We start from the raw sequence: 11,382 nt of genomic DNA, 5'->3' as shown, positions 1-11,382 counted from the left end.
GCTCACTGCAAGCTCCGCCTCCCGGGTTTACGCCATTCTCCTGCCTCAGCCTCCCCAGTAGCTGGGACTACAGGCGCCCGCCACCTCGCCTGGCTAGTTTTTTGTATTTTTTTAGTAGAGACAGGGTTTCACCGTGTTAGCCAGGATGGTCTCGATCTCCTGACCTTGTGATCCGCCCGCCTCGGCCTCCCAAAGTGCTGGGATTACAGGCTTGAGCCACCGCGCCCAGCCGAAATAAGATTTTTATTCAATAATGACAGATGCTTGATTCTGCATATAGTACTGTGACATGTTCCTGGGATGTGCTGATGAATGATACAAGATTCCTGCTCTCCTGATGCTCACAGGCCAGCACAGGGAGAACAAAACAAGACAAAGAATGATGTGTGCACACACATGGCAGGAGCATGTGTAGGCTTGGAGAGCTCTAAAAGTTCTGTCTAAAATTCCACACAGGCCAGGCACAGTGGCTCACGCCTGTAATCCCAGCTCCTTGGGAGGCCGAGGCAGGTGGATCACCTGAGGTCGGGAGTTCAAAACCAGCCTCGCCAACATGGTGAAACCCCATCTCTACTAAAAATACAAAAATTAGCCGGGTGTGGTGGTGGGCACCTGTAATCCCAGCTACTCTGGAATGTTGAGGCAGGAGACTTGCTTGAACCCGGGAGGTGGAGGTTACAGTGAGCCAAGATTGAGCCACTGCACTCCAGCCTGGGTGACAAGAGCAAGACCCTGTCTCAAAAACAAAAAAGTTGGTTCGGGTGCATTGCTATGAATGTTGAAACAACGGAAGGAGGTGGGGCAGGCACCGTTTAAGGTCTGGCTTACCCGAAAGGCAACCTTCAAGAGACATGAACGAGGACATGAGCCCCATGAAGACCTGAGGGAGGGGAGGAGGGGAGGTTGCAATGGAAGGAACAGCAACTTTTCAGGCCCAGAGGCAGGAGCAGACAGAGTCCGAGGACCAGGAAAATGGCCAGTGCCACTGGCGTGTGCTGAGTAGAGGGGAAATGGGCTGCTTCGGGCGAGAGCTGGGATTGCTTCATGCTGCCTGTCTCTGCAGGCTGGATCGCTGTGGATTGACCCACGCCTGTTACCTGAAGATCTCCCAAATCCTTACAACCTCTCCCAGCCTGAAGTCTCTGAGCCTGGCAGGAAACGAGGTGACAGACCAGGGAGTGACGCCTCTCAGTGATGCCTTGAGGGTCTCCCAGTGCACCCTGCAGAAGCTGACGTGAGTGCCACTTCCTTTCCGCCGGGATTATCGTAACTTCGATTCTCCAGTCATGGTGGGAGGGAAATGAGCAGATGCACAAACAGGGTGAGGAAGGAAGTTGGGACCTTCCGAGACTGCCCCAGTGTCAGGGTGTAAGAGTGACCTGATAAACATCTGTTCTTGCTGCCAAACTCTAAATGGGAGATACAAGGTGGAAGTGGGAATCAGCCAGATGGAAATTGAATAATGACCTTCCCTCCTGATAAAGCTCTCTTGGGCGCGAGGCTTATGTGTGCAGCTTACACTGTGGGTTAGTGAATGCTTGGCCCCACGACTGGACAGATGCCCACTCAGTCACTCAAAGAACTTGGGTGGGGTCAGGCTCCCCTCTGCCTGGTAAAGTCCAGGCCAGAGCTCATGCATTCTGGGATTCTGGGCACAGGGAGTCTCAAAAAGGAGGGTCTGAGCAGAGCATCACCCAAAATCCCAATCCCACCTCCTCCTCTGGAGACAAGGGAGCCCAGAGCAGGGATGAACCCAGGCCTGTGTTATTCTAGCAGAAATGCCTCCAAGTGGAAATGCGAGGGGTGGCAGTTCTGTACCCTGACACCTAAAGGGATATCACCTTTTTCCTTTTCCGTGTTAGTTTTGCTGTTGCCCAGGCTGAGTGCAGTGGTAAGATCCTAGCTCACTGCAGCCTCGACCTCTTGGGCCCAAGCGATCCTCCTGCCTTGTCCTCCCGAAGTTCTGGGACTACAGGTGTGAGCCACCGTGCCTGGCCCAAAGGATATGACTTGCTTACTGATAACTGATCTAGGGAGGGAGGAGAAGCAGCAGCAGAGTTACAGCACCCACTATTCAATGCTTACTGAGCTGTGCCAAGCACTGCGCTAAAATTCCTCCAACCCTTCCTCGCTGAGTTCTCAGAACAGGTCTACGGAGCAGGTGCTGTTGATAACCCAGTTGACAGATGACACAGCTTTGGAAAGGCTGTGTCACGTGTCCCACAGTTGGACGGTGCTTGGATGGTGATGCCAGGAGTCAAGGGTGGGTCCGATTCAGCTGAGCCACCCAGTGTGGCAGCCAGTATCCACGAGTGGCCAGCCAAATCTAAATTAAATGGGGAAGTCAGTTTCCTCATCACACTAGACCCATGTCAAGAGCTCAGTAACCACGTGGGGCTAGCAGCTCCCATTCTGGACAGCACAGCTCTAGGTGATCTTTAATCTTAGCTGGATGGCAGTGCTGGTGTCACCAATGAGACATCCAGGCTTAGAAGGGTGACGGGGTGTGGCCCCATCACACCCTGAGCTCTCAGTCTTGGGTGTCATATTCTCAACAGGAAGGGGTGTTCACTCCAAGTTCTTGTTACAGCAAAATGTGTATCACTCATGTAACGGTCTGTGTCTGGAATCACTTCAGTGCTACATAAAAAGCTGCTTAAATGGCCAGGTGTGGTGGCTCACGCCTATAATTCCAGCACTTTGGGAGGCTGATACGGATGGATCACCTGAGGTCAGCAGTTCAAGACCAGCCTGGCCAATGTGGTGAAACCCAATCTCTACTAAAAATACAAAAAAATTAGTTGGGTGTGGTGGAGGGCACCTGTAATCCCAGGTACTCAAGAGGCTGAGGCAGGAGACTGCTTGAACCCAGGAGGCAGAGGTTGCAGTGAGCCAAAGTCATTCCATTGCACTCCAGCCAGGGCAACAAGAGTGAAACTCCATCTCAAAAAAAAAAAAAAAGAAAAAAAAAAAAAAACCACTGCTTAAGCTTTGAAAAAGCAGACAGACTATCTAGTTTATGTCACTCTCTGTTCACCCAGCTGGAGTACAGTGGCACAATCACAGCTCACTGCAGCCCCTACCTCCCAGGCTTCAGGGATCCTCCTACCTCAGCTTCCCAAGTAGCTGGGACTATATGCATGTACCACCATGCCTGGCTAATTTGTTTTTGGACACAGGATCTTGATATGTTGCCCAGGCTGGTCTCGAACTTGTGGGCTCAAGCAGTCCTCCCGCCTCAGCCTCTCAAAGTGCTGGGATTACAAACATATAAGCCATGGTGCCCGGCCTAAGTGTACTTTTAAATTGGAAAAATTGGCACGGTACAGTGGCTCAAGCCTGTAATCCCAACACTTTGGGAGGCCAAGGCAGGTGGATCACCTGAGGTCAGGAGTTCGAGACCAGCATGACCAACATGGTGAAACCCTGTCTCTACTAGAAATACAAAAATTTGCCAAACATGCTGGTGCACGCCTATGATCCCAGCTACTCAGGAGGCTGAGGCAGGAGAATCATTTGAACCCAAGAGGCGGGGGTTGCAGTGAGCTGAGATCATGCCACTGCACTCCAACCTGGGCAACAGTGAGATTCTGTCTCAAACAAATAAATAAAAATAAATAAGTAAATAAATTGGAAACATGACTCATCTTGGCAAAGCCTTACATCATGGCCATGTGAGGACTGGAAATGGCCGAGGAGCGAGCAGACCCAGGTTGCCCAGCCATTCCCCATTGTGACTGGTAGATCTAATCACCCATGATACTTAGAGTATTTTCTTGGGACTGATACGCTGGAGTTGAGTTTGCAAGTCAAAGGCACAGAGGATGTGACTTCACCATATGTCTGCAAGGACATGCCAGCTATGGGGGTGATACGTCTTCCCCTCTTTGCGAAGGAGGGGGAGAGATGGAACTTGAAGAAGGCACCTCATCATGTCCTCTCTGGTGCGCTCTCCTTGCAGACTGGAGGACTGTGGCATCACGGCCACGGGTTGCCAGAGTCTGGCCTCAGCCCTCGTCAACAACCGGAGCTTGACACACCTGTGCCTATCCAACAACGACCTGGGGAACGAAGGTGTGAATCTGCTGTGTCGATCCATGAGACTTCCCCACTGTAGTCTGCGGAGGCTGATGTGAGTCTGGCTTGCTCCCCTGTGAGGACATCCTAGCTTCCTAACATAGCGTGGTGTAGCTCTCAGCAGAAAGCCGTGGGGTGTGGTGTGGACATCGTCATATGAAGGGACCTAGTATGTGCCGAATTCTGTTCACATCTCCTAGATTTCATCCTTTCTTGGAAAATTCTGTGTCTGCCTTTGTGTTATCTTACAGTGGGAAAGTCATTTGTTCAGGAACAGTCAGTTCTCATAATTGGAGGTCATCACGTTCTACAAAGTCACCCTTGAGCACTGAACCAGCCAACACAGAGCCATTGCCCCTGGGAGAGGTACAGGGTTAGCTTCCTGTGAACCTCTACTCATGTTTTCATCCATCGAAAACTTTGTATTTCTTGTTTCCGTTCAATGGCTTTTACTTGATACACATTGTTCATTCGTTAACATTAAGCGCATGACCAACGGCACCGTGACTTGTGCCTGACAAAGCCCAACTGACACAAGTGATGGAACTCACAGCCTCCCCACCCTCCCCAGCATTGGAGGGTACTTTGGCGCTATGCTAGGAGGTCATTTTAAACAACAGAATTGCAGCGGAGTGCGGTGGCTCACGCCTATAATCCCAGCACTTTGGGAGGCTGAGGCGGGTGGATAACTTGAGCTCAGGAGTTCGAGACCAGCCTGGCCAACATGGCGAAACTCTGTCTCTACTAAAAATACAAAAAAATTATTCGGGTGTGGCGGTGCATGCCTGTAATCCCAGCTACTCAGGAGGCTGAGGCAGGAGAATCACTTGAACCTGCAAGGTGGAGGTGGCAGTGAGCCGAGATCACACTATTGAACTCCAGCCTGGGCGACAGAGTGAGATTCCATCACAAAAAAAAAGAAAAGAAAATTGCCCACAGAAAGCACAAAAATCCAACAAACACGGCACTAAAGACCCTCACAAAGGACGCTTGTTGACAGTGGAGAGCTGAAATCAGTTCAGCCTCCACTGGGAGCAACATGGGTGCCTGGCGACTCACGTTCTCTGCTCTGCATACATGCGTGTCCAGGAAGGACTGAGCACTCCCGGTGCTGATTTGGAGAATTACCAACCCATTTTAGCAAGTAGAAAAATTCACAAATGCAGAAACCATGAATAACGAGGATCAATTGTGTTGATTACTACTGCGTTTACTCATTGCTAGTGATAGAGACAAATGCAGTTCTCATTTTATTTTTCCATAAGTTATTGGAGTACAGGTGGTGGTTGGTGACATGAGTAAGTTCTTGTTTTTTTGAGACAGGCTTGCTCTGTTGCCCAGGTTGGAGTTCAGTGGCGCGATCTCAGCTCACTGCAACCTCTGCCTCCCCTCCCAGGTTCAAGCGATTCTCCTGCCTCAGCCTCCCGAGTAGATGAGGATTACAGGCATGCACCACCATGCCCGGCTAATTTTTGTATTTTTAGTTGAGACAGGGTTTTGCCATGTTGTCCAGGCTGGTCTCAAACTCCTGACCTCAGGTGATCTGCGCACCTCGGCCTCCCAAAATGCTGGGATTACAGGTGTGAGACACCATGCCTGGCCAGGTTACATGAGTAAGTTCTTTAGTGGTGATTTGTGAGATTTTGGTGCACCCATCACCCAAGCAGTATACACTGCACCCTATTTGTAGTCTTTTATCCCTCGTCCCTCTCCCACTCTTCCCTGCCAAGTCCCCAAAGTCCATTGTATCATTCTTACGCTTTTGCATCCTCATAGCTTAGCTCCCACATATCAGTGAAAACATAAAATCTTTGGTTTCCCATTCTTGAGTTACTTCACTTAGAATAATCGTCTCCAGTCTCATCCAGGTCACTGCAAATGCTGTTAATTCATTCCTTTTTATGGCTGAGTAGTAGTCCATCGTGTGTGTGTGTGTGTGTGTGTGTGTGTGAGATATGTATATATGTGTGTGTGTGTATATATGTATACATACACACCATAGTTTCTTTATCCTCTCATTGATACATATGTATACACACACACCATAGTTTCTTTATCCACTCATTAATATATATGTATACACACACACCATAATTTCTTTATCCACTCATTGATACACACACACACCATAGTTTCTTTATCCACTCACTGATTGATGGGCATTTGGGTTGGTTCCAAGATTTTGCAATTGTAAATTCTGCTACTATAAACATAAGGGTGCAAGTATTTGTTTCGAATGATGACTTCTTTTTCTCTGAGTGGATACGCAGTAGTGGGATTACTGGATCAAACGGTAGGTCTACTTTTAGTTCTTTAAGGAATCTCCACCCTGTTTTCCATAGCAGCTGGACTAATTCACTTTCCCACCAGCAGTGTAAATGTGTTACCTGTTTACCACATCCACCCCAGCATCTACTGTGTGTGTGTGTGTTTTTTTTTTTTTTTTTTTTTTTTTATCATGGCCATTCTTGCAAGGGTGAGGGAGTATCACATTGTGGTTTTGATTTGCATTTCCCTGATTATTAGTGATGAGCATTTTTCATATGTTTGTTGGCCATTTGTCTATCTTGAGAATTGTCTATTCATGTCCTTAGCCTACTTTTTGATGGGATTGTTTTTTTTCTTACTGATGTGAGTTCATTGTAGACTCTGGATATTAGTCCTTTGTCAGATGTGTAGACTGTGAAGATTTTCTCCCACTCTGTGGGTTGTCTGTTGACTCTGCTGACTTGCTTTTGCTGTGTAAAAGCTCTTTAGTTTGATTAAGTCCCAGCTACTTATCTTTGTTTTCATTGCATTCACTTTTGGGTTCTTGGTCATGAAATCCTTGCCTAAGCCAATGTCTCGAAGATTTTTTCCAATGTTATCCTCTAGAATTTTTAGAGTTTCAGGTCTTAGGTTTAAGTCTTTTTAAAAAAAAAAAAAAAAAAAAAAAAGAGTTTTGCTCTGTCGCCCAGGCTGGAGTGCAATGGCATGATCTCAGCTCACTGCAACTCCACCTCCCAAGGTTCAAGAAGTGATTCTCCTGCCTCAGCCTCCCCAGTAGCTGGTATTACAGGCACCCATCACCATGCCCAGCTAATTTTCATATTTTTAGTAGAGACGGGGTTTTGCCATGTAGGCCAGGCTGGTCTCAAACTCCTGATCTGCCTGCCTCAGCCTCCCAAAGTACTGGGATTACAGGCGTGAGCCACTGCACCCGGCCAGGTTTAAGTCTTTAATCCACCTTGAGTTGATTTTTGTATAAGGTGAGAGATGAGGATCCAGTTTCATTCTCCTACATGTGGCTAATCAATTGTTTCAGCACCATTTGTCAAAAAGGGTGTCCTTCCCCACTTTAGGTTTTTGTTTGCTTTGTCAAAGATCAGTTGGCTGTAGGTATTTGGGTTTGTTTCCGGGTTCTCTATTCTGTTTCATTGGTCTATGTGCCCATTTTTGTACCAGTACCATGCTGTTTTGGTGACTATGCCTTATAGTTTGAAATCAGGTAGTGTGATGGCTCCAGGTTTGTTCTTTTTGCTTAGTCTTGCTTTGGCCATGTGGGCTCTTTTTGTTTCCATTTGAATTTTAGAATTGTTTAATTCTGTGAGGAACGATGGTGGTATTGGGATTGCATTGAATTTTGTAGATTGCTTTCGGCAGTATGGTCATTTTCACAATATTGATTCTACCCTTCCACAAGCATGGGCTGTGTTTCCATTTGTTCATGTTGTCTATTTATTTCAGCAGTGTTTTGTAGTTTTCCTTGTAGAGGTCTTTTACCTCCTTGGTTAGGTATATTCCCAAGTTGTGTTGTGTTGTTGTGTTGTGTTTTGTTTTGAAGCTGTTGTAAGAGGGGTTGAGTTCTTGATTTGATTCTCCACTTGGTTGCTGTTGGTGTATAGAAGAGCTATTAATTTGTGCACATTAATCTTGTATCTGGAAACTTGAATTCTTTTATCAGTTCTAGGAGCTTTCTGGAGGAGTCCTTAAAGCTTTCAAGGTAAAGGATCATATCGTCAGCCAACAGCGACAGTTTGACTTTCACTTTACTGCCTTGGATGCCCCTTCTTTCTCTTGTCTGATTACTCTGGCTAGGACTTCCAGTATTATGTCAAAGAGGAGTAGTGAGAGTGGGCATCCTTGTCTTTGTCATGCATGTGCCTAAGTGAAGAGACATCCTGAACAGGCTAAGTGTGAGCAGCAGGACTGTTTATTCACTCAGGTGTAAGCGGGCTGAGTCCAAAAAGAGAGTCGGCGAAGGGGGTGGTGGGATGGGAGCTAGTTTTATAGGTTAGGGGTAAGCACTGGAAAGTTACAGTTTGGGGCCGTTTATTGTGGGCAGGGGAAGAATGTCACAAGGTACATTGTCACAAGGTGAGAGGCGTCACAGGGCACAATGTCACTAGGTTGATCAGTTAGGGGACAGCATGTTGCAATGGTAGAACGTTCAAGGATGGCTAATCAGCTAAGACAGGAGCTAGCTGTTTTTCTTTTGTGGTTTTCCTGTTGTCCTAGACTTTCTGGCTCCAAGAGGCCTTCTGGATGTGTACGTGTGGGTCACAGAGGACACGATGGCTTGACCATGGTGCAGTCTGCTCAGAAGACCTCAGTCTCGTTCCAGTTCTCAGAGGGAATGCTTTCAACTTTTCCCCATTCAGTATTATGTTGCCTGTGGGTTTGTCACAGATAACTTTTATTACATTAAGCTATGTCCCTTCTGTGCCAACTTGGCTGAGCGTTTTCATCATAAAGGGATGCTGGATTTTGTCGAATGCTTTTTCTGTATCTATTGAAATGATCATGTGATTTTTAATTCTGTTTATGTGGTGTATCACATTCATTGTACATGTTAAACCATCCCTGGTATGAAACCCACTTGATCATGGTGGATTATCTTTTTGATATGTTGTTGGATTCGGTTAGCTAGGATTTTGTTAAGGATTTTAGCATCTATGTTCATCAAGGATATCAGTTTGTAGTTTTCTTTTTTGGTTATGTCCTTTCCTGGTGTTGGTATTAGGGTGATGCTGACTTCATAGAATGAATTAGGAAGGGTTCCTTCTTCCTCTATCCTGTGGAATAGTGTCAAAAGGATTGGTACCAATTCTGGTACCGATTCTTCTGTGAATGTCTGGTAGAATTCTGTGAATCTGTCTGTTCTTGGACTTTTTTGTTGGCAATTTTTTAATTACCATTTCAATCTCACTCCTTGTTATTGGTCTGTTGAGGATATCTAATTCTTCCTGATTTAAGCTAGGAGGGTTATATCTTTCTAGGAATTTATCCATCTCTTCTAGGTTTTCTAGTTGACGTGCATAAAGGCGTTCACAGTAGGCTTGAATTACCTTTTGTATTTCAGTGGTGTCAGTTGTAATATCTCCTGTTCGATTTCTCAGTGAGGTTATTTGGATTTTCTCTTGTCTTCTTGGTTAATCTTACCAATGGTCTTTGAATTGTACTTATCTTTTCAAAGAACCAGCTTTTTGTTTCATTTATCTTCTGTATTTTTTTGTTTGTTTCACTTAATTCTGCTCTGATCTTGGTTATTTCCTTTCTTCTGCTGGGTTTGGGTTTGGTTTGTTCTGGTTTCTCTACCTCCTTGAGATGTGACCTTAAAGTGTCAGTTTGTGCTCTTTCAGTCTTTTTGATGTAGGAGTTTAGGGCCATGAAGTTTCCTGTTAGCACTGCCTTTGCTGTATTCCAGAGGTTTTAATAGATTGTGTTATTGTTGTTCAGTTTGAAGAATTTTTTAATTTCCATATTGATTTCATTTTTGACCAAATGCTCATTCAGGAGCAGGTTATTTAATTTCCATGTGTTTGCATGGTTTTGAAGGTTCCTTTTGAAGTTGATTTCCAGTTTTGTGGTCTGAGAGAGTGCTTGATATAATTGCAATTTTCTTAAATTTATTGAAGCTCATTCCATGGCCTGTTATGGTCTATCTTGGAGAAAGTTCCATGCACTGTTGATTAGAATGTGTATTCTGCAGTGGTTGGATGAAATGTTCTGTATAGATCTGTTAAGTCCGTTTGTTCCAAAGTATACTTTAAATCCATTGTGTCTTCGACTTTCTGCCTCATGACCTGTCTAGTGCTGTTAGTGGAGTATTGAAGTCCCCCACTATTATTGTGTTGCTGTCTATCTCACTTTTTAGGTCTATTAGTAATTGTTTTATGAATTTAGGACCTCCAGTGTTGGGTGCATGTGTGTTTAGAATTGTGATATTTTCCTGTTGGACAGGCCTTTTTACCGTTATGTAATGTCCCTCTTTGTCTCCTTAACTGCTGTTGCTTTAAAGTTTGTTTCATCTGATCTAAGAATAGCTACCCCTGCTCGCTTTTGGTGTCCATTTGCATGAAATGCCTTTTTCTACCCCTTTACTTTGTTTATGTGAGTCTTTATGTGCTAGGTGAGTCTCCCGAAGGCCGCAGATGGTTGGTGAGTTCTTATTTATTCTGCGTTCTGTATCTTTTAAGTGGAGCATTTAGGCCGTTTACATTCAATGTTAGGATTGAGATGTGAGGTACTGTTGAATTCATCGTTCTCTTTGTTGCCTGTGTACCTTGGGTTTTGTTTTTTGTTTTTTGTTTCTGCTTTTTAACTTGTATTTTTGTTTTATAGGTCCTGTGTTCTTGGACTTTTTTGTGGGTAATTTTTTATGCTTTAAAAGGTTCTGTTTTGATGTGTTTCCAGGATTTGTTTCAAGATTTAGAGCTCCTTTTAGTGGAGTCTTGGTAATGGCAAATTATCTCAGCATTTGTCTGAAAAAGACTGTATCTTTCCTTCATATAAGATGCTTAGTTTCGCTGGATACAAAATTCTTGGCTGATAATTGTTTTGTCTGAGGAGGCTGAAGATAGGGCCCCAATCCCTTCTAGCTTACAGGGTTTCTGTCAAGAAATCTACTGTTAAAGATTCCTTCCTTCATCTTAACTTTGGATAACCAGATGACATCGTACCTAGGTAAAGATCTTTCTGTGATTAATTTCCCGGGTGTTCTTTGTGCTCTTGTATTTGGAGGTCTAGGTCTCTAGAAAGGCCAGGGAAGTTTTCCTCAATTATGTACCCAAATATGTTTTCCAGGCCTTTAGAATTCTTTTTGTTCTCAGGAATACCAATTATCCTTAGGTTTGCATTTAACATAATCCCAGACTTCTTGGAGGCTTTGTTCTTATTTTCTTATTCTTTTTTCTTTGTCTTTGTTGGATTGGATTGATTCAAAGACCTTTGAATCAATTCTTGGACTTTTGGACAAGGTCCAAAGACCTTGACTTCAAGCTCTGAATTTTTTTTTTTTTTTTTTTTTTTTTTTTTTTTTTTTTT

At 44.8% G+C, this 11,382-nt stretch overlaps 1 protein-coding gene across 1 annotated transcript in view; it reads left to right on the top strand.

The window, feature by feature from the left end:
* Positions 1–11,382, top strand: part of NLRP5 (NLR family pyrin domain containing 5) — a 55,345-nt gene that overhangs the window by 28,920 nt on the left and 15,043 nt on the right. The window contains exons 10-11 of the mRNA XM_017865356.1: positions 1,064–1,234; positions 3,962–4,132. Coding sequence (XP_017720845.1) covers positions 1,064–1,234; positions 3,962–4,132 — 342 coding nt within the window. The remainder of the gene's footprint in view (positions 1–1,063; positions 1,235–3,961; positions 4,133–11,382) is intronic.

This window comes from Rhinopithecus bieti, unplaced genomic scaffold, assembly GCF_001698545.2.
Source record: "Rhinopithecus bieti isolate Rb0 unplaced genomic scaffold, ASM169854v2 scaffold_81780, whole genome shotgun sequence".
Classification (NCBI taxonomy): domain Eukaryota; kingdom Metazoa; phylum Chordata; class Mammalia; order Primates; family Cercopithecidae; genus Rhinopithecus; species Rhinopithecus bieti.
This window is presented reverse-complemented; position numbering and strand designations above follow the sequence as displayed.